At 44.8% G+C, this 24,224-nt stretch overlaps 1 protein-coding gene across 3 annotated transcripts in view; it reads right to left on the bottom strand.

Moving 5' to 3' along the window:
- The window catches only part of LOC137627638 (uncharacterized), a 208,874-nt gene extending 195,090 nt beyond the window's left edge, over positions 1-13,784 (bottom strand). For all 3 annotated transcript variants that reach the window (XM_068358774.1, XM_068358772.1, XM_068358773.1), the window contains exon 1: positions 13,425-13,784. In XM_068358774.1, the coding sequence (XP_068214875.1) occupies positions 13,425-13,463 (39 nt within the window). In that variant the 5' untranslated portion in view covers positions 13,464-13,784. The remainder of the gene's footprint in view (positions 1-13,424) is intronic.
- Between the last annotated feature and the right edge of the window lie 10,440 nt (positions 13,785-24,224).

Genomic DNA, 24,224 nt, shown 5'->3' on the forward strand with positions numbered 1-24,224 from the left:
TTAACCCCTTGGGTGAAGAAGTGTTAAGTATCTCATTGTTGTCAGGTGTATGAGGAAAGACGAGAATATGTAAAGAATAGGCCAGACTATTCTGTGTAAGTGTAGGCAAAGAAAAAATAAGCCGTGACCAGAGAGAGGGATCCAGTGCATTACTGTCTGGCCAGTCAAAGGATCCAATACCTCTCTAGTGGTAGTATCTCAACGGGCGGCTGGTGCCCTGGCCAACCTACTACCTAATGGAAAGTCACAAATGGCGAGGGAAAGAGCAGTTACAACCGAAATCTACCCGAGCCAAAAGCAAAGTAAGGCTCACAGCCCAGGTGTGAGTGAGAGGGGTAGTTACTACCCCCACCCTCCCTGCTAACTAGCGGGCAGGTGGTTAACCCTCGCTAAAAATCTATGGCTCGTCTTTCAGCTTCACCAAAAGTAATACCCCAATAAATAACGTTGGTTTATATGTAGTGACAGAACAAACTGGTGCTTATAATATTGCATTACACATCTCTTTTCTAAAATCTTCCTTTTCCATGGCAACTTATAAAACATTTCTGGTGATTCAGTTTGAGTTAACTAACATTGGGTCATTAAAAATGACAAATTCGGAGATAATTTGTATTTTTCCTAACCATACAAACCTTAGCTATTTACATAGGGTTTACTTTCGGCGTAGCTGAAATGACGAGCCATTAGATTTTAACGAGGGTTAAACTACCCCAGCGCTAGTTAGCACGGGGGTAGGGGAGGGGTAGCTAGCTATCCCCCCCCCTCCCCACACACACACACACACACCGGTGAGCTGCCTCACTTCACTCAGAGGTAGGACTTGTCTTGGGGGACAGGGCTGGCGGGCAAATATGTGTAAATAGCTAAGGTTTGTATGGTTAGGAAAAATGCAAATTATCTCCGAATTTGTCATTTGTTCCGTAACCGAAATACAAACCACGCTATTTACATAGGGTGACTTACCCTTAGGCAGGGTGGAAAGTCCCCAGCCTTACTGGCTTTGGCTTACCCGGGGACTCAGAATCCGAGTGCGCAGCACTTCGAGAAAAAAAGAGTCCCTGCGCCTCGCAAGTTTCTTGCTACGCAAGAAACGAGCAGCCTACATAAGTTGTGTGTGGAGAGATGAATTGTGACTCGTCCTAGGAAGTTGACCTGAAGTCCTTTATATGGAATTCTAGGATAGGACGTCCCCATACCACCTCGTCAGGGTATGGGGGACGCGACAGTATTATACTTAATACTAGGAACACAAGGAAACATGGTTTACCTGCAGAGGTTTGAGGTCAGCTATGGAGACCCAGGATGCTGCATTCCCCAAGAGAGGGGAGGATGAAGAAAGAAGTAAGGGCCAGACACTCTTTCATTCACGCAGACTAAAACCGGGTAACAGTGCCCTCAACCTTCTGCTACTTGTCCATTAAGGAGCCTGAGATTAGACCAGCTGTTGTGCAGCCACCACAGGGCCGATAAAAAAAGTATCGAGGCTCCTGTGGGTCACGTCCTGCAGGTAGTGGGCTGTGAAGGTCGTCTGACGCTTCCAGACTCCAGCTTGTAGCACCTGCGTCACAGAGAAGTTTCTCTTGAAGGCCAGGGATGTGGCGATGCCCCTGACATCATGTGCCCTAGGGCGACGTGACGGAGGAGGGTCTGGATTCAAGGCATGATGTATGGTTCGTCGAATCCAGGATGAGATGGTATTCTTGGTGACCCTCCTCTTCGTCCTTCCCGTGCTCACAAACAGGGCTTGCACGCGGGGACGGACTGCAGTTGTTCTCTTCAGATAACGTCTCAGACTTCTTACTGGGCAGAGTAGCAGATGATCCGGGTCATCTGTTACGGAACGGAGACTCACAACCCTGAAGGAGTCGAACCGTGGGTCCGGCACTCCAGGGTTCTGAGTCTTGGCAACAAACTCAGGGACGAACCTGAACGTTACCTCCCCCATCCCCTAGAATGGGCGATGTCGTATGAGAGACCATGAAGTTCACTGACTTGCTTGGCCGAAGCCAGAGCGAGCAGGAATACCGTCTTCCAAGTCAGGTGTTGGTCAGAGGCCTGGCGTAATGGTTCGAAAGGGGGTCTCTTCAGAGCCCTGAGGACCCGAACCACGTTCCAAGGAGGCGGTCTCACTTCCGACTGAGGGCAGGTAAGCTCGTAGCTTCGTATGAGTAAGGAAAGTTCCAGCGAGTAGGAAATGTCTATTCCTTTCCGCCTGAAGGCAAGGCTTAAGGCTGAGCGATAGCCTTTCACCGCCGAGACCGAAAGGCGCATTTCCTCCCGCAAATAAACGAGAAACTCCGCTATTGCTGGAATAGAGGCATCGAGGGGAGAGATACCCCTCCCACGACACCAACCACAGAAGACTCTCCACTTCGCCTGGTAGACACCTGCGGATGACTTTCGCAGGTGTCGAGACCTCCTTTCCGCAACTTATTGCGAAAAGCCTCTGTCAGTGAGGAGACGCTGGATAGTCTCCAGGCGTGAAGCCGAAGCGATGCTACGGCTTTGTGGAAGATGTTGCAATGTGGTTGTCTGAGTAGCTCGTGTCGTGGGGGAAGCTCTCTCGAGGGTTGCGTCAGGAGCTGCAGAAGGTCCGGGAACCACTCTGCATGATGCCATAGCGGAGCTATTAAGGTCATCGACAGGTTGACCGATAGTCTGGTCTTGTTGAGCACCCTTCTCATCAGACAGAACGGTGGGAAGGCGTAGACGTCGATGTTGTCCCACCGTTGTTGGAAGGCATCTTGCCAGAGTGCTTTGGGGTCCGGGACTGGGGAGCAGTACAGCGGCAGCTTGAAATTCAAGGCTGTCGCGAACAGGTCCACTGTCGGGGAACCCCACAAAGTCAGAACTTTGTTGGCTACCTGAGGATCCAAAGACCACTCGGTAATCACTATCTGCGAAGCTCTGGTCAGATTGTCGGCGAGCACATTCCTTTTGCCAGGAATGAAGCGAGCTAATAGACGTATCGAGTGGACTTCGGTCCATCTCAGTATCTCTACTGCAAGATGGGATAGCTGTTGTGAAAAGGTACCTCCCTGCTTGTTGATATAAGCCACTACTGTGGTGTTGTCGCTCATCACCACCACAGAGTGGCCCGCCAGGGTCTGTTGGAACTGTTGAAGGGCCAGGAAAACGGCCTTCAGCTCTAGCAGGTTGATGTGGAGGCACTTTTCTGATTCTGACCATAGGCCTGAAGCCCTCTGGTTCAGAACGTGGGCCCTCCAACCTTCTTTTGATGCGTCCGAAAACAGCATCAAATTCGGGGGAAGGACGAGAAGATCCACTCCCTTTCGAAGGTTGTCGTCGGTCAGCCACCATTGCAGGTCCGTCCGTTCCGCAGGTCCTATCAAAACCAGGAAGTCCGGGAAATCGATGTCTTGATCCCACCGGGACTTGAGCCGCCACTGCAGGGATCTCATCCTGAGGCGGCCGTTGGGAACCAGACGGGCCAAGGAGGCTAGGTGACCTAAGAGACGTAACCAAGATTGGGCTGGAAGATCTTCTCGACTGAGGAAAGGAAAGGCTTTGCAACCCTCCTCAGCCTTGCTATCCTGTCATCTGATGGAAAGGCTCTGTGGAGTTCGGTGTCTAATATCATACCTAGATATACCAGTCGTTGTGTTGAGAGCAGAGAGGACTTCTCGTGATTTACCATGATCCCTAGATCTTGGCAAATTCTCAGAAGCCTGTCTCGGTGTCGAAGAAGGGTCGACTCCGAGTCTGCCAGGATCAGCCATTCGTCCAGAAAACGGAGGAGACGGATGCCGTTCCTGTGCGCCCACGAAGATATCAGTACGAACACTCTGGTGAACACCTGAGGTGCTGTGGAGAGACCGAAATACAGCACCTTGAACTGGTAGATCTTGTTGTCTAGGCTGAATCGTAGGTACTTCCTGGAAGACGGATGGATTGGGATCTGGAAGTACGCGTCCTTCAGATCCAGTGTGCACATGAAGTCTTGCAGTCTCACTATAAGTCTGATCGTGTCTGCTGTCTCCATGCTGAACGAAGTTTGCTTGACAAACTTGTTTAGGGCTGAGAGGTCGATGACAGGTCTCCAGCCTCCAGACGCCTTCTTTACAAGAAAGAGTCGACTGAAGAAGCATGGGGAACCGTCCACGACCTCCTGGAGAGCATCCTTCTTGAGCATGGTCTCGACTTCTGCCCGAAGGGCTAGCCCCTTTGCCGATCCCGTGGCATAGGAGCTCAACGACACTGGATTCGCTGTCAGGGGAGGTTGAGATGATATGAACGGGACGCGATATCCTTGTCCGATCACAGAGACCGTCCAGGAATCGGCCCCGAGTTGCTGCCACCTGAGCACGCAACTTTGTAGGCATCCCCCCACAGGTGGACACGCAGGGGGATTGTCAATCCTAGCGTTTGCGGCCTCGGCCGCTCCTTCTAGGATTTTTGCCTCCCCTGGAGGACTTTCCGCCCTTCTTGTCTTTGACAGGAAAGGGCTGCGGTTTAGACACCTTGGTCTTAGCTGCCGGAGCCTGCTCCGGTGTCCTGCGAGGCTGCTGTTGTTGTTGAGGAGCTGGAGGTTTGTAAGGCCGAGATGCAAGGGCCTTCTGGAGGAATGAATCGTGACACGTCTTCCTCCACCTCTCAGCTGTCCGTTCTACGTCCTTGGGCTCAAACAAGTTTCCTCCAAGGATGGAGGAATGTCTGAGCTTGCTGACATCCATAGCGGGGACCTTCGGGTGGAACCTCTTGGTCACCGCATCACGACGCCTGAGAATCGAGTTAGCCCACAGGTTAGTGACCTGGTGAACTAAAAACTCGATGGAGCGCGTGCCCGAGAGGAGGAAGGTCTCCAGGGCCTTCCTATTGGTCTCCTTGGACAAGTCCTCAGAGCGCAATAGGATGCCCAGAGACCCTAGCCAGACATCCAGCCATGAAGTGGCCTGCATGGGACAATTCGCGACCTTCTCTTGGCTCAGGATCTCCGACGCCGAGAATGTCACCTGCCGGGCGTTGAGTTTCTCTAAAGAGAGACCCCTGGTGAGCTCTTCCACGGAGTGGTGGAGGGGAAGAGCTAAACAAGGCTCGTCCATGAACTCGAAGTACCTCCTCTGCTGCACGCGAGGAGGTGGGAGGAGCTTGTTCCCGGCAGAAGAACGGCTGGAGGAGGCGAGCTCGGAAAGCTGGCCCTCGACCTTGTCCCTGGCGCTCTTCACCCCCTGGGACCAGGGCAGGGCTGCACTGGTCTTGGGAGGCTTCTGAATGCCATAAACCTGGTCCAGGACCGTATCCTTGCCTTTGCGAGGAACAGTCTCGGGATCCTTGAAACTATTGAGTTGCCTCATTAGACCAAGGACCTGCCAGAAGGCGTGCTCCGACTCGCGCTGCTCTCCTCCTTGTGGACTGGCAGCTAAGTCTCCTGTCACCATTGGCTCTTCATGGGGGGACACGCGGACGTTCTCCCGGGGAAAAGTTGGCTCTGGACGAAACCTCGACGATGATTTGGGCAACGTCTTTGAGTCCTTGGGCTCCCTCCTGGGAGGGATACAGGACTCCATCAAAGAGGTCTGGAAGGTCCCTCCTACGCGAGACGTTTCTCTTCCTTGAGGTGGGGTTCCTCCCATTGGTGCCGTGGGAGAGTGTCTCACCTCACTGGATTCTCCCGAGGAAGGGAAAGGTTCGTCCACAGGAGAAGGAGAAAACGCCTGCGAGGGGGAAGGGGCCTTCCCGACGGACGTCTTGGGAGCCAGCTTAACCCTGGGAGAAGTCACCGCGAAATCCACTCCTCTCCTTCTCTTCAGTGGGGGCGAGGGAGCCTTTGGTTTCAGTCCCAGATCAGCGAGGGCTGGCTTCATAGCCTGCACCACCGCTTTCATCAGGGAACCAAACCAAGGCTGGCGGCTGACTGACGCAGTGTCAGCGATCCCCACTGGAGGGAAGGGGATTGGTTGATCCTTAGGAGTGGATACTACAAGGCCTGCCTGAAAAGAAGAAAGGGAAGAAGAATGTTGTCTGGACCTCTCCGATGACTCTTCCTGCTCTTGGGCGCGTGCTCGGCACTTCCGCGATGGTGATCGCGAGGACGATCTGGAAGTACGCAGCCCCGGTACCTCGCAAGGCTGGGCGCACTGCGAAACCCAGCGGGAATCGCGCTGGGGGTCGCGCGATGGTAGAATTGCTGGTTCGCGCGATGGTAGAATTGCTGGTTCGCGCGATGGTAGAATTGCTGGTTCGCGCGATGGTAGAATTGCTGGTTCGCGCGATGGCAGAATTGCTGGTTCGCGCGATGGCAGAATTGCTGGTTCGCGCGATGGCAGAATTGCTGGTTCGCGCGATGGCAGAATTGCTGGTTCGCGCGATGGCAGAATCGCTGGGTCGCGCTGGCGCTCGGGCGATAGCAGAATCGCTGGGTCGCGCGTGGGCGACCGTTGGCGCACGGATGCAGGCGCGCAGGTGAGGGTGTGCTTGAATGCACAGGTGAGCGCGAGTGCCTGGGTAATTGCTGGCGATCACGAGAATGATGGCGTGTAGGCGAACGATGGAGCCTAGGCGAGAGATGGCGCGTTGGCGAGCGATGGCGCGTTGGACACGCGGGCAACCGACTGCGCACAGGTGAGTTGGCGCGTGGGCGAGTCGGAGCCCTGTGGCGAGCGTTCGTGCGCAGGCGAAGGATCGCGCGGGCGCGTAGGAGATCGCCGACGCATAGGATGGCGCGCCGTGGCGCGGAGAGAAGCAGCCAACTGAGGCACAGGGCCAGGGGGCGCTGATGTGCTCAAAGGTTAAGTCTCGTGGGCGGGTTCAGGAGTTGACTCGTGGGCGCGCATGCACTTTGGATGTGCGCGCAGGAGACTGGAGCGCAGGCGGCGGTCGACGCGCAGGGGAATGCTGGCGAGGCAATGGAACAATGTCCTAGCCTGCGCCCAGATCCAAAGATCGTGGGCGCGCGGGCGAACGCTGGCGTGCTGGGCGCGCAGTAGTGTGCTGACGAGCAGGAGGTTGACGGCGCTCAGGAGACTGTTGACGCGCAGGGCGCGCAGCAGGGGCTGAAGTGCGCGCGCTGGTGAGCAGGAGAGCGCTGGAGATCAGGAGAGGGCTGACGAGCAGGAGAGCGCTGGCGAACAGCGGCGCGTTGGCGAGGAGTCTGACAACTCATCTGCCGCAGAGCGATTGCTCGCAGGAGGGCGCTGGCGAGCAGGAGAGCACTGGCGAGCAGGTGAACGCTGGGGAGCAGGAGAGCGGTGGCAAGCAGGAGAGCGCCGGCGAGGAGAGTCAGGAGACTCTACAGCAGGAGAGCACTGGCGCGCAGGAGAACGCTGGCAATCAGGAGAGCGGTGGCGCTTGCGCGCTACTGAAGGGCGCACAGGTGAAACCTGGCGCGGAAGGGACTTACCCACATTGTGGGATAAGCCCTTCTGCCCCGAAGGGACCGGTGCTTGCGTAGGCAAGGAAGATCTGGCAGGCACAGGAGATCGCGAACGATCTGCGGAGAGGTCCAATGGAGTTACTGCTACGGTCTGCTCCTGACGAGAAGAGTCCTTCACAGGGGACAACGAGGATGACGACCCGAAGAGGAGGCGCCTCTTAACTCCCTTGTAAGGAGAAGGAAGGCCTCGGCGACGAAGAGGAGGGCGAGCCTTACGGCGAAGACGACCTCGAGGCAGGGTATCACCGTCGTCGGTCCTCCGAGGAGGAGTCTCTGTTAGTGCACTCCCCCAAGGGGGAGCAACACTCGCAGGAGAGACCGTTGGACCCAGCTTCCCCCTCGAAGGATGTTCAGAGGGGGAACCTGGGCCTTCAGCAACATCCGCAACAGTAGCAGCAGGGGTTTGACCCGACCCGTCGGACGCCTCTGCCACAACAATGTCGACAATAGCCAGAGGGTCTACCTCTGGTATTACCGGCAACTGTTGGACAGCTGCCCCCAACTGGATCAGATCAAACAGGGCTTCCTTGGAGGGTGAGCCCTTAAGCCCCAAGGAAGCCCAGCTGGAAAAGATCATTGTTAGACACAGTCTGGTCGTAATCAACAAAATCAATAATATCCTCCCCCGGAGTAGGAGGGGGAGCTGCCTCGCTATGGGAGGCAACGCCCTCTCCCACACCCCGAGTTTGGGAAACAAACGAGTGGGAGCTTCGGAGGAGTTTCGGGCAACGGAAGAAGAGTCCTTGGAGCCTTCCTTCCCCAGGGCAGTCCCTGAGGGAGAACGGTCTCGCTTAGAACTCTTCTTACGCCGCCAGGCAAACCTCTCCCACTGGGAGGTAGGCCACTCCTGACATTCCATACAAACATTATCGCTTTCACACCGTTGACCTCGACACTGCGGGCAAAGGGTGTGAGGGTCTGTCTCGACCGCCGACATGAATGTTCCACAGGGGCGGTCGGGAAGTCCAGGGCATTTCCGCATGATGGGAAGAAAAAAGGTAGAGGCCAACTTCAAACACAAACACACACTGAAAGAAAAAGAAAAACAGATTAAGGCTGTCAAATATGCGAGGACGGGACAGAAACGTCTGTACATCATCCCAGCCAAAAGTGAAGTGAGGCAGCTCACCGGTGTGTGGGGGGGGAGGGATAGCTAGCTACCCCTCCCCTACCCCCGTGCTAACCAGCGAGGGGGTAATTTAACCCTCGTTAAAATCTAATGGCTCGTCATTTCATCTACGCCGAAAGTAAACCCTATGTAAATAGCGTGGTTTTTATTTCGGTTACGGAACAAATGACTTATAAGGAATTCAATTTGAGACCTTGTCATAATGAGGTTTCCATTTATATCCTCGAGAAATTTTTGCATTTCCTACTACAATCTGCATAAGCGCAGTATGTATTCAAATTTGTACATGAATTATTTAAAAATTGATTTTTCTTTGTACCCAGAGATAAAATACAATATCATATACTGTATAACTAAGCAATTGGTTGCAGGTTTCTCATGAGATATAGCAGACCTTAAAATCATTGTCAAATAAAGATATAAATACACTTTGCAGGTTGCTATCCATATTTTTCTTCATCTGGATAAAAAAAGGAGATGGCTAGTTAGGTTATTACTATGTATTCCATCAACTGATTATTGAAACTTCCCATTTGAAAGGAAATTATGAAGTCAAGTTTCTACTGGTCAACCAGTCCAATTTTCCTGAGATTATGCATGTGAATTGAAAACATTTTTCAAGAGCTTAAATGATGTCAACAGACAGAATTTAATTTCACAGCCTGATGTTAGGATTCTGATGACTCATTTGGTTTTTTGCTTAGATGCCAAAGATCTCCCTGAATAAAGATGTGTTACGTTAATTATAATGAAAACTTATTGACCAAGCATAACATAAAAGACAATAAAATCCAAACCTCAACACTAATGATAATGAATATCATGCAAACATGTACACACTTAATGATATTTGGCTACACTTTCCAGTAAATTTAGTTCTAAAAATAAAAGCTTCATTCCTTTAATACTGTATATACAAGAAAAAGACATTCTCTTTACAATGTCATTATACATCATAAAGATGAAAATATGAATAATTGATTGGAAAAACTATAGGAAATTCATTGCTTACAAAATATGAAAAAATAATTGGGGTGTATGAACTTGGTTAGGGCAGGCATAAACTTTCTTATTACTTATCAATTTGATTTTCTTTATGGGGAAAATGTTTATGTCTTTGTCTGAAATACAATATTATGAAGCTAGTTTTACGAATTACAATATATTTTGATTTAGTGTTACCTTAACGGGAGCTAAGCCAGTTGGGATGCAAACAGAGTTGTGACTTGGTCTTAAGGTAAGCAGTCAAAGGAGGGCCATAGCCCCAGTAGACAAGTAGGTAAGGCTACAGCTTAAGTGAGGAACCTTATGCCAAGTAGTGTTCTTGAGTAGAAGTGTTATGTTTTTACGTTTTACCCAAGAAAAATATAATTTATAATAAAAGCGGTGGGTAGAAGCCTAACAAAATCTAATCCACTTTTCATCTTCTTCAATAGGAATACAGTATTGTTCTATAGTTAATATTTATTGACATTTTAATTACTGACACGGTCCGTCTCAACCAACTACAAAGAATACGAGATTTTCAATCCTGCTTTTTATGACAACAGACTACATTCAAAATAGTGCCCAAGTAGTTCTGAAATCGGTATTATTGTACTGTATTACAGGGCAATGTAACCTAAGAAAAAAAACTACTTCTTTCTATAGAAAAAAATCCGCTCTCTTCGAAAATGACACTCGTTCCCGTCGCAAATGAATAGTTTCAGAAATATATATATATCTATATCCTACAATAATGGGGGATCCCCAGTGGGAACTCGGGATTTTGAGTGGGGAAAACATACTGGGGAAACGGTATATAATGGTGAAACAAGCCTTTTCTTCTCTATACATTCCCTTCTTGGATGTATAATAAACGGAGGAAAAGACAAAACCATATACAGTAAGAGGATAAACTTTGGAGGCGCTGTTGCAAAGGCTATGTCTCATGAAAAAATACGGTAATATTGAGCTGCGCAATTTAACATTGGCAATGTTAGCGTAACATGCTAACATTAGCAGCGTTTTTCATTTATTTTTTGTCATTCTACTTGTCAGTTGTAGTCGCTCTCGTTCGTTCGTTTGTGCACAGCAGGTTTCGACCTTCTGCGCAAAAACCTCTCCTCCCTGCGCATAGACTCCTCCTCCACCAATAGGATTTCTTCTTCGCTAGCCGTCAAATTTATCTATTCGACTTCACCCGCTTTATTCAAGTATATGACTTCAACCAGCGATGAAAGAAGAAAAATAGTGGAATTGCAACAACCGTATGAAGAAGAAAAGAAGAAGATAATAGGAAACGTGATGTTCAAGAAAGAAGGAATAGAGAAAAGAAAAGAATGTATTTATCAAATGTGGAAAAAAAGAGAGAAGAAAATAAAAGAATTAGAATAAAGAAGAAAACCAAGGAGGTGCCGATGGAAAGGCGAATCCCTCCGCCCAACAACGGAACGGAACCAGCACAACTATACTATCCCTTTTATGTAATACCCTCGTATACATATTACGTTTGACCCCAGTATTACTCGTTTTATTATCCGATACCTTATAAAATCACCTCATTTTATATTCCCATTAAATATTATTTATCATACACTCAATATTATCTTGCTTTATTACTTTTATACATTTTGTTATTACCTTGTCACGCCCAGATTTCACATAAATACTTGCTCTCGACAAGTTTCCCATTCTGGTTCATTCATGTTTACTCTAGACTCCGTTGCTTTTCCGTTAACCAATCACGAACCCATGCGTATGGAAAGTTTGCACAGGGGAGCTAATATTTCTCTACCCCCCCCCCCTTCCAACAAACCCTTTTCCGTGGAAACCTTTGTCCAAGTCAGGTCTTTGTTAGTTCAAGTGACGTCTTTTTGCGTATTTTACAATGGAAGCTTTAGAAAATTGTAACGACTGTAGTAATCCATACTTTAAAGTATTTTGGTGAATTCCAATGTTGATAATTTTCTTAAATCTCGTAATGTAATAGCCCAATGTTTACAGTGTTCAAGTCCAGTACTAAACTAAGACGAAGTTAAGACGTCACAGACTCACAGTCAAAACACCCGGGTGACCCACAAGTTTCGTCGTCACGGTCATAAAAGTAAGTCATTAATTTCTTTAATTTCAATGTGTTAGTTTTACTATTTTGTTAGCGTGCGCAGCTCAATATCACCGCTTGCCAGTGCATACGAGCTTGATGTTTCATTTTCCTGCGAGCGTAAGCGAGCCAGTGGCGGAACAAGAACCATTATATTTAGCGTTGCTAATGTTAGCGTAACATTACATGTTAGAGTAACATTGCTAATGTTAGCGTGCGCAGCTCAACATTACCGCTTGCCGGTACATACGAGTTTGATGTTTTATTTTCCTGCGAGCGTAAGCGAGCCAGTGGCAAAACAAGAACCTTTATATATAGTGTTGCTAATGTTATTGTAACAGTGCTAACGTTAGCGTAACATTGCTAATGCTAGCGTGCGTAGCTCAACATTATCTTTTGATGTTTTTGTGTTCTGGTGAGGGAAGCGATCCCGAATTGGAACAATACCCATAATTAAACATTTTAACAGAAAATATATTTTTTCCTGTAGTAAGTTATGTGATTTAACCGGTTTTCACCTTCATTTCAACAGCAACAACCAGTACGGCTACTTAAAGTTAGTCGAACTGGTTATTCTGTTTGTTAGTGGTTGAAATGAAGGTCAAATTCAGTCAAATTACGTCATTTACAACAGGAAAACATATATTTTCTGTTCAAAATGAGAATCTGTAATACAGTAAAACTTTACCCTGAAATCAATGAGATATGTCGTAGCTTAAACTACCTCCACCTAATCAGACTTTGGGGGCTGTGTCCTTCAATTCTAGAAAGGCTGAACCCTCCTGCCACCCACCTTACATTTATATAACAAGATTTCAAAATGCTATACATCCTGGGACATGTCTGTTGTATGAAGCAAATGTTGTAATTAGAGGTTAAAAAAAAATTTAATGTAAAATCTAATTTAAGAATAATGGAGCCTTTGTAGGGTGACGGCCAGATCCGTTTTCATTCATAGAAAATGGGAATATTATAAAGTGGGGTGGACTGTGGCCGTCATTCTAAAATCGAGTTCGGAGAAAACTGGAATATTCTGAACTGTGGCCGTCGTTCTAAAAACGATTTTGGCGGGAGAAGCTAACTTATAAAACCCACCTAACCTATGCTAAAAGCCGTACCCTTACCCAAGGAGGCTTCGCCCTTACCTACTACGGGAGCGAGAAGATTCGTGGCCGGAGTAAGAACTCGAGCCACAAATTTTCAGGTAATTTAGGGTTTTCGGCAAAAAACATAAAAGTGTGCGTTTAAGCACATATTTAAGATCCGTAGACCATTTCCAAACGTTTTTATTCTATACAAGATAACAGTCGGAGCGATAATAAGCAAATTAGGACGCTTGGCCGTAGCGCTACAAACTACCCAGAATAATCAGTCGGGCAGGATCCTTGTCCGAGGTTTCAACCAGAAGCAATGAGCCCCTTATTTTACATTAGTTATTACAGGGTGGAAGTGGGATATTGGTAAACTGTCCTCAAATCTAAACACTACCCTCCGGGGATGGTGTCCTAACCTGCTCATTACCTCAATTATAAAAATCATGTTATATAACCATATGTTAGCTGTTTGGCTTGACACTACCTCACCCAAGTTAAACAAGGTATGCGATGAACTTGCCTAAACTATTGCTTTATCCTATCATAGATGCCCGATAATCTGCTACACCTTGGGATTAACAAGCTTTGGTTCGCCTAGGATTACCATTGGCGCAGCTCGGTTCGCTTAGGATTATCATTGGAGTTAATCTATCGTAGCTCTTGGTACCGGTAAATTATACCAACAAGCAACCTGATTAACGGAAATACAACGATCATACTTACACACTTAAGGATGACTTCTTTGGCTGTTTCTTCCGGCATTATGTATACTATTACGTCACACTAATAATAATTTGCAAGTCTCATTAAGAATGGAAAAGGTTCTTCGAATTGCTTACAGTCGACCACTAGACCACTGGTAATCAATAATCTTTGGTTGCAAAGAGCTCTGGAACTATATAAACTATGGTCTAAACTTAAAGTTCACATCTTGAATAATCATGTTATATTCTTATATAATATAAGAAAGCGGTATATAGTCACTAAGCACAGTATATATTTAACAACACAAAGTCTAACGATGTGTTGAGCAGTCTAGCAGTCGATTTCAATTTCAAACTTTAGTAAACACTGACGCGCGGAATTATGGGTAATCATAGAGATTGAAAAGTGGAAATAACTTTTTTTTTGTAAACACTTAAACTTAATTAAGCTATGTATGACAATTTCAGATGCCCAATTTGACTCCATTTATGAGCAAATTTAATTAAACCCTTATATATTACTACGTAGGTAATGAAAAATTTAAACTAATACTGGTGGGCAAAGAGTAGCATGATGTCACTGCAGTGTTGCCAGAATAAAATATTTAAAAACTCGTTACCTTTGAAAACAAAGGTGTAACAAAAAGGAGAAAAATATATAATATTGTAATATACAAATTCCACAACAGCTTTATATTCTTACACGACATGTCATTTATTGTTAACCGTTAACATTAAGATGATTAGGAGTGCGTAGAACTAACGGTTATTTTATCTTCTTATAGTTTGGTTGATGGCTTTCCTTAAAATAAAATACGGATGAAAAGACAAAAAAAAATGCTAAGAGTTTTTGCCTAGATCGTCTTTAATCCTAGGCTATTCATAGATTTTTTTCTTTATTTCTTGTACTGAGTTTATGAAAAGAATATTCGAGTCTATTCAGAGTAAAAATCCAAATATTGGAAATGTTGCTCCAGTAAAACCATTATTAATGGGATATATTGTTTAATAAGTTCGAATATATTCTATTATAAAGCTAAATTTGATAAGGTTATAACTCTTGGAATTCTTTTATAATTAAAGCATGATTCTTTTTAAACTGTTGAGAATGAATGTAATTTCAAAAATTATTACAGTCTGCAAAATGCAAGTAGGCTATTCGTGAAACAAAAATATTTCTACATAGGATAGAGAGCAAGAAGATACAAAACCTAATTGAATTGAAATAGCCCATTACAAAGATTTTAGCATGACTATGGAGAATAGCCTTGAATATTGACCATGGATACGAAAGTTATTCTTTTTAATAATTAGTTATGAAAAAAATATGAATTAAATTCTATAAAAAAAAGAAGTCATGATATTATTTATAGTGGTTGTGGGAATTTATAATCAATTGTCGATATGGCTGATTACTTACTTTACTTTAAGACCTGTTTTCATGGCCATATCACACAGGGGAACCATATACACTACAGGTTCTTTAAGATCTGTTTGTCGTATACAGTCTTAGGTATTTAGAGTATCACACAGTGTATTCCATGCCAATAGTCAAATCCACATTATCAAAGGTCTTAGAAAAAAATGTCTTGTTTCTTCTTAAAAGCCTTAATATCTTTTCTTTCGTGTGTTTGAAAGCTCTAGAACCCAGATGTAGACATACATCTTGGCTGCAATGATTTGAAACCCTCTGTATAACTATTCTTGTGTCTACACGATTCATTGGCTGCATAATATGTAGCAATTCACTTCGATATTTTGGACGTTCGGTTCTGACAACCTGGTGGGTCATTGGACATATCACTATATATTCTGGCTTTTCTTTTTAGGGGGGGGGGGTTATTAAGAATACTTAATTATACCCGTAATATATTTCGAAAATACAGGAGCATTCACACTCTTCAGCTAATAAGGCACATTGAAAAAAAGGTGGAAATATACAAGGTAACAACTGTGGATTTCTTATAACCAAGATTGTTAGACATGGCATGATGTTTTATTCGAGTTCTTCTGGCTTTAAGAAACAGCTAGTGTAACCCAGTTAGTAGGATATAGGAGTAATCCTTTCTCGGAGTGGAAACCCTTTAATCAATCTTGCTCCTTTGTTCACTGTGTATCGCAACATCTTAAATTGTAATTTAGGTAGATTGTAATAGATGGAGTTACAGAAGTCAATCCTGGTAATAGCATAGTTAATCACAAGTTTCTTTACAGAATATCCGTCCATATACTTATTTTCAAAAGCAATGTTTCTGATGTCATATCCAGTTATTCTTACTGCAACATTCATGTGACCTGCCATATCCATACAAAATCTGTCATATATAAATAGTATTGAAGTCTATAAATATTGGGATGTTTTGTTTTCGGGAGCGTAATTAAAATGCTTAGTGTTACCTTTACACGTGTATTTGTGAACATATGAAAGTTAAACTGTCCTACAGTGCTCCAAACCCTTTTCCTGTGGAATTTGATTAAGGGGAAAAACCACCAACAAAGTAAAGTAAATCTATAAATGACAAAAAAAAAAAAAATAGTACGGTTGGGGAACAAGTGATATTCAAAGACATCCCATAATAAATCAATTGAAAATTATATTTAGCATGAGAAAATGTCTAGACTAGTAGGGTACTAAGGGACAAACATTTTACAATATATCTAGATTACCCATTGCAAGACCGAGAATTAACGTTTCCTAATATTTAAACTGAGCGTAGCATGTAGTACCCTAAAATCACATAATTGGTAATGGGTTTAAATCAATCATGTTACGTGTCAAACTAATTCCCGAGTTACCACCATTAACTAAGCTCTCTAATAGTCAATATTAATATTTTTTGCTTATTATGCATACATAGATTTACTTAGTTCTATTGATGTAAATATACAAATCTGTAGGAGGATGAAAAAAATATGTAAATTTCTTAAATAATCTACGGGAAACATTCACTAGATACAATAAAATGCCACTTTATTTTACGACAATTCATGAGTAGCCAGATGTGGCAACAATGCTTTGGGCGGAAGACTGCGAACTTTAAATATTTTACTCCCCATTCAAAGGGCTACAGGTGTTATTTCAAGATTCTTTATCTAAATTACTTGTAAGAATAAAGTTTTACCATATTTCATAAAAGGGAAGGCCACCGTTGTGTTAACAGTCATATGAATTTGTGTTTGTTTATGCTACTCTAATCTAATCTTTACTTCCGCTGGAGTTTACCCGTCTTTCCATCTGTCAGCATTCGTTTTTCAAAGGAAGAGGTAGAGCTGATCTTGAGATACCGTTAACGTTGAGTCAACGTTAACGGTATCTCAATAAAACTTCTGGGTTAGTATGAATTCCAATGCTGATGTCAAACACGAATTAAAGGGAAATGTCCCGAGTTTAGACCGTTGATCGTTATAATACGATGGTCATCGCCAGAGAATTTATCGTCTTTTCTTATATAATTAGGGAAGCTGGGAGACAAATTTATATAGGAAAAATTAAAGATCTGCGATACAGGTAAAATGTATGTGGTACCCTTTACTATCGGTGTTGTGTTTAAAATCACATGAAATTGAACAGTAGGTCTAACACTGTATTTTGCGATCTGTTTGCAAAAGAAAATTAGTTGAAAACGTCATTATTTATCATGTTTAAGATGTCTGAGTATCGAGTGACTTAAACAGATCTTATAAGATCAACCTAAGTCACTGAGAGAGAGCTTTTGGTTAGAATATCTAAATAACGGAAGATAAGAAATTCTCTCTCTCTCTCTCTCTCTCTCTCTCTCTCTCTCTCTCTCTCTCTCTCTCTCTCTCTCTCTCTCTCTCTCTCAGGCTGAGAATGACAAATGATAGATGGACATTATAAGAATAACAGAGAATGGGTTCCCAGAGATGGCAAAAGAAGCAGGGGAAGGAAGAGAAGACGATGGATTGACGAAATAAGAAAGTTTGTGGGTGCGGACTGATATAATATGCAAGAGGTTGCAGTGATTAAAAGGCAGGACTTGATGGCTTGGGTGCTAGGTAGAGACTGCCTTTATTCATACGCTACATGGGACTACATGATACCACATCCCCCTTATCACATACAAAGAATAGATTACACATAATAACTAATCTGGCATATAAGTACAAAGAGATAAACGATGAAAGTTCCATATTCAAACGTATTCCATTGTTTTCATCCCTTCACAATAAACATGCATAGTACATTTTGTGATTGTGGATAGTAATATAAACATAATAGCTATCATCTTTGCAGACCTTGGTCAGAATAGTGTTAGTTACAGCAGGGCAGTCATAAATATGAAAATAAATGGCAAATTATATTTTTTTTTTATGCAAAGAACAACACCCAAAATATATTAAAACAAAATGGAAACCTGATACACATGTAACGACAGTGTTCAAAATGGAGCCTGTTCTCCAGTCCAAGACTCGTAAATTTTCAAATAAAATTCATTATTCTGAATCACTTATCAGTCCTGAGACTGATAACTTTTCTTGAGTTTCAAACTCTGGTAACGACCTCTCAGAATTTTCGGTCATGAAACGAGGGGGGGGGGGGACAGTTGTATATTACTATTTAACTTAACACTTTATGGGAATTTACGGTATGTGACCGCGTTACTTTCAATATATCTGGATGGGGTTTTCACCAGCCGGCCTGACTTGGTATACACCGCTGTCGGGTCTGTAGTGTTATCACTAGTTGCGGGTCTTTGGTGGGTTACTTCGGTCTCACTAGGTGGCGGCAGCGATGTATCGGCGGGTCGTGGTGGAGGCTGTGCTGCTGATGTTGGAGCCTGCTGCCGGGTGTTGGACGGTTCTGTGTTTGTCGCGAGCGGTGTGGGACGGATGTGGGACCGGTTCCTCCTGAGGCACGCTCCGTTTTGGGCTTCCACAATGTATGATTGGGGTTCTTCTGACTTACGTACCACTCTGCCTGGCACCCATGTGTGGCAGGCCTTGTCGAATATTCGGACTGGTTGTTCGGGTTGGAGGTCTGTGAAGTGCCGTTGTGTCCGATTTGGTCCTAGGCGGTCCTGGAGGTGGTTGCGGGTCGTGATGTGTGAGAGATGTGGTTCGTATCGGCCTGGTAGGTCAGTGGTCACATTGCGACCAATCATGAGCTCTGCGGGGCTGGTTGTCTTATTGTCGATCGGGGTGGCCCGTAAGTGGAGTAATGCAGTATGCATAACACCGCCTGTCTCAAGGCATTTTTTGATAATCGCCTTGCATGTTCCAACTGCGCGCTCTGCGAAGCCATTGGACTGAGGGTAATGTGGGCTTGATGTGATGTGCTCAATACCCCAGGCTTTTGTGAAGTCCCTCATGGCTGCTCCCGTTTATTGAGGTCCGTTGTCTGAAACCAGGGTTTTGGGGCATCCGAACAGCGAACACAGGAATTTGAGGTGGTTGGCCACACTTTCAGATGACAGGTTTTTTAGTTCGGTGACTATTGGGAATTTTGTGAAATAATCAGTTGTGATCAGATATGTCTTGTGGCCAATTTGGAAGATGTCCGAAGCGACTTTGAACCAGGGTATTGGAGGAATGTCATGATGCGTGGTTTCACTAGGACTTTGCTGGGGCTGGTACTTCTGGCATATGTCACATGCCCTGACCTTGTCTTCTATATCCTTTGCGATGTTGGGCCAGAATACACACTCCCGTGCCAGGGCTTGTGTTTTTGTGATCCCTTGGTGGGACTGGTGGAGCTGGTCCAGTATCCAGCCTCTGACCTCTTTGGGGATGATAACTTGTCGCCCTTTGAATGTGACTCCGTCTTCCCTGGCAAGGCATTCTCTGTATGAGAAAAACTGGCGGATATCGGGGTGACAGCCTTTTACTGAGTTAGGCCAACCCTCGATGTTAGTATGCTTGAGAGTGCGCAGCACTGGGTCGGTGTCAGACCTATGGCGGACATCTTCCAAAATCTGGGGACCAAATTTTATGAGTGCAACTGATATCACATCGATGTCATCTAGTTCCAGTCCGTCCACTCGTGTATCCAAAGGGATTTCCTTGTCATTTTGTGGGTTAGGAAGGCGTGATAGGGCGTCAGAGAGTACAAGGGTTCGTCCTTCCTTGTACTTGACCCTCATGTCATACCCCTGCAGTTTCAAGAAGAGACGTTGTAGTCTAGGTGGGGCACTGATCAGTGGCTTCTCCCAGATATTAACGAGGGGTTTGTGGTCAGTGACAGCTTCGAAGTCTCTTCCGTATAGGTAGGTATGGAATCGTTGCACGCCGTGTACTAGTCCAAGGGCCTCTCGCTCGATATTGCTGTAATTTGCCTGCGTTGGTGTCAGGGCTTTGCTGGCGAATGCTATTACCTTTCCGTCTTGGATGAGGGCAGCCCCGAGGCCTTTTTGCGATGCATCGACTTCAAGAGCCACAGGTCGAGTTGGGTCATAGTACGACAGCGTGCTTGATGGCGCTATTTGGCGTTTCAGGTGTTGATAGGTGGATTCATGGTCTTCTTCCCATTGGAAGGGCACATCTTCCTTGACCAGATCTCGAAGTCTTTGTGACTGAGCTGAGTAATGTGGTACATAGGGGCTGAGGTAAGTCATTACTCCCAGGAATCTCTGTAGTTCCTCTTTATTGGAGGGTGACGGCATGTTATGCAGGTCGTGTACCTTTGACGGGTCTGGCATCATGCCCTTGCTGGTATAGCGTGTTCCAAAAAACTCGATTTCTGGTTTTGAAATGGAGCATTTCTTCGAGTTTAGGCTGAGTCCGTGTTGGGCTGCACGCTGCATGAACCCCATCAGGTTTTTGTCGTGTTCTGACTGGTCTTTCCCACAAATTGCCACGTCATCAGCGATGCCAACAACACCTGGGAGATTCTCGATGATGGAGTTCATCCTGGCTTGAAATATGTCCTGGCTTACATTCAGCCCGAATGGTAGCCTTGTCCAACAATACCGGCCGTGTGGTGTTCGGAATGTTGTCAGTAGTTGTGAGTCCTCGTGTAGTGGTATACTCCAGTAGCCTGCTTTGGCGTCTAGCTTGGAGAACACTTTTGCTTTGGAGAATACCGGGTTGATCTCTTCTAGAGTGGGAATCTTGTGGGAACATCTTTTGAGGTTTTGGTTGAGCCGCTTGGGGTCCAGGCAGATCCGTAGGCTTCCATCGGGTTTTGTGACATACACAAGGCTGCTACACCAGTCTGTGTGTTCCGTTACGCGTCTGATAACCCCCTCTTTCTCCATAGTGTCAAGTTCGGACTTGATGCGGGGCTTCAGGTGGATACTCACCTTACGGGGCGGATCACAGAAAGGTATCGCATCATCCTTGAGGTGGAGCATCGCGGGCTCTTTTAGTTTGCCGATACAGTCAAACTGTGATGGTAATTGTGCTTTTAGTTGTTCGACTGACCTAATAGGGCCTTGTTGGCTTGGTTGCTCAGGTATTCCAGTAACGTTGTTGACATTGATATCCACAATACCGAGTTTTTGGCATGAGGGAAGGCCAAGTATGGCTGGACCAGACACATCGACCACGAAGAACTTTTCTTGCGAGAATGCTGGGTTGCTGAGTTTGCGGACGCTGAGCATTAGTGACCCTAGGCAGGGAATATTGTCGCCACTGTATGATGTTAGTCTTACTGACAGTTCTGGGGATAGTACGAGGCTGGTGGGTGCATCACCAAACATTTGCTTGTATGTCCGCAAGGGCAGCGTATTGCCACCGGAACCCGTGTCGATTTTGAGTTTCAGGGGCCCATAGGCTGGGGGGTTTTCATGCTTGACCATGAGCTTTGAGAATGCTTCTCGTTTCGGTGCCACTCCTATGTCGGATATCGTTATCATGTCGAAGTTTGGCATATAATCTGTTTCTTCATCAAGATTAGGGTTTTCATTAACCATGACTTCGTGTTGCCTGTGGTTAGGAGCCCGATTCGGCCGTCGGTAGAAGCGCCCTCTTGTCTTGCTCTGACGTGTCTGCTGCGTGTTGTCTCCTGGCATTGTTCTGCCTCCATCACTTTTGTGGCACATCTTTTTCCAGTGCCCCTTGATGCCACAACCACTGCATCTGTCATTGTAAGCGGGGCATGACCTTATGGGATGGCAAAGCCCACAGTTCCAGCAGGGGTTGTCCGTGGTTTGTAGTTTGTTCCGTGGCTCGTTGCTTTCCCTTCGAATTGCATCCACGTTGGTATGGCTTGTACTTGTGCTCTCAGAGCTCATCTGCATGGAGCGTAATGATGCCGTGGAGGCCGCAATGGCCTAGTATTCCCGACCTCTCTCTAGAACGTTGCTCACAGCATAGCCCTTCGGTTTAGTTAGGAGTTCTTTCCGAAATTCTTCGAATTGTGTTTGTAGTATGGTCATTTCGATAAGTCGTTCGTTGAGTTCTCCGTCTTCAAACTCGCACTTTGTTGCTTTTTCACGGAGTCTGGCCAGGAATTGACTGATTGTTTCAGCAGGTTTCTGTTTGGTATTTGCAAATTCGAGGCGGTGAACACGGAAATTTATTTTGACCGTTGCATCAACCTCACTTTCAATAAGCCTCCATATGTTATGCGGCACACGTTGCTCCTGTTCAGTGAGGCCGCTCGCCAAGATACGCCTTATCCCCTCATCGCCGAGGGCAATTTTAATTTTAGTTGCTTGCTTGCCCGGGTCTGTGACTTCCTGGTCTTCGAGGTATAAGTTCATGCGTGCCTTGAATGCACGAAACGATTCGGCCAGGGGCTGGTGAGCCCAGTCCATACTTGGGCATCTAGGCTGGGCCATGATTGGATTTGGTTTCGAGAGGGTGTTACACAATAGATAGATAGTGATTGGATTAATAACAGAGTTTACGGTTCACAAAGAGAGACATATAATAAGAGTTTGGAAATCACTACAAAAATTTGTCACTGGTAGTCGGCACGGTTTTCAGTTTTTGTTTACACTGCTGAATGTACGTCTTTGTTTGGCTCATTTTGTGAAGTAGTGGGCAGATAACAATGGCCAAAATACTTGTAAGTAATCTATTCACAACTTTCTTCACTATTCTCACTGTAATCACGGTGCACTAATGTCCATTCTATGCCATATCCTGATGATATAAGTTATGTATGGTTGTTATTTGGGCCGGTATGACAGTCTTTGTCCGGTTGCTGTTGGGTGAAAATGGCGTCATCTGCAGCCGCTGGTAATAAACTCGGGCTGATTATGAGTCTTCTTCTCAGTTATTACGGACAGGAGAGGTATGTAAAGTGTCTCTGTGGTCCGGGTTTGTTGATGGAATGGCGTGGGGTGCGTTACCACGCTGCCACCATGATATAATATGCAAGAGGTTGCAGTGATTAAAAGGCAGGACTTGATGGCTTGGATGCTAGGTAGAGACTGCCTTTATTCATGCGCTACATGGGACTACATGATACCATAGAAAGATCATATACAGACACAAGTAGGACATGTCAGAGGCCTTCATTTGTTCTGCAGTTTACTAATAAGGGCTGCTGATGATGATAATGATGATGACTCTCAGACTGAACTTTTGATACCTTAGAAGACTATAAGAATGAAATAATTCACTGTTATATATATATATATATATATATATATATATATATATATATATATATATATATATATACACACACACACACGAAAGTACCAAAGTACCACAGGGAAAATGAAAATATGAAATATGAGATTAAGTCCTGACTAGTTTTGTGATACTTCTTCAGAGGACTGATTTATTGAACGAGGTGTCTTTACATCTTATAAGTACAGTAAACCTACGAACATACATATAGAGACTTAGAACAATGACGCTCCCATATAGTCCGGGTAGTTATGTAAGCATAGGCTTCCTAGCTGGAATTGGCTGTGCAAATTGATTTTATTGTTTATATTGTTTCATTAGGACCCCAAATATCTAAGGGGGGGGTGTGAAAAGTACCCACCGGACCAAAATTTCAGCAAAAATCAATTTTCACGTACAGAAGTCATTGATAGCTCATTTTGTTCGTATTAATGTTCTGACTACACTAAATTATCATATCATTAATTTAATAACAGTATTAATCACCAATAGAGCAATAAATGAGCTGAAAATGGGCTAAATAGCCAAAAAATTAGTTAGATATAACCTAAAATCATTATAACATGAATTTTGATGTTACTTTTGCTTAAAAGGTTGTTTCAATTGATTCTATTGTTGCTATTGCTTCATCAGGACCCCCATCATTCAAAAATAAGGGGTTCCTATTTTTTGACCTAGCAATTCCCATTTTCCGGGAACTTAAAAAGGCCATCGTGGACCATATTTTCGACAATAATCAATTTTCACCTTCATGGTGTTTGATAGCTCATTTCATTCTAATTGGTGTCCTTATGAAATTTATTTTAATTTTCACCTCATAACTACATCATTTATCAATTTTGGATCTTGAAATAGCCTGAAATAACATATAATTGCCTCACCGAATGTCACTCACACCAATGTAGATACATTTTACTATGTATGGAAAAAAGTTATTATTCACTTTGAAATGAAATTATTTGATATCAATATTTCATCACATGTATTATAAAATATGAAGTTAATTTAAAACCTATGTTAAATGAAACATAATAGTTTAACAGCAAAACATTTATTCATAAACTTTCCAATAGATTTTTAATAAATCTCATGTCCATCATCATCATCATCATCATCGCACTCCGATGACTTCTCAGTATTATTATCATAATCATCACAATAACATTTGCATAATGGTGTGCAGGGTAACTCATTCTTCATGCAACTGCAATGCTTGAATGTGCATCCTTTCTTACATCCACACTTAGTTCTAAGACAGCTTTAGGAGCAGGGAGTT

The sequence above is a fragment of the Palaemon carinicauda genome, chromosome 35 (genome assembly GCF_036898095.1).
Source record: "Palaemon carinicauda isolate YSFRI2023 chromosome 35, ASM3689809v2, whole genome shotgun sequence".
In the NCBI taxonomy this organism is placed as follows: domain Eukaryota; kingdom Metazoa; phylum Arthropoda; class Malacostraca; order Decapoda; family Palaemonidae; genus Palaemon; species Palaemon carinicauda.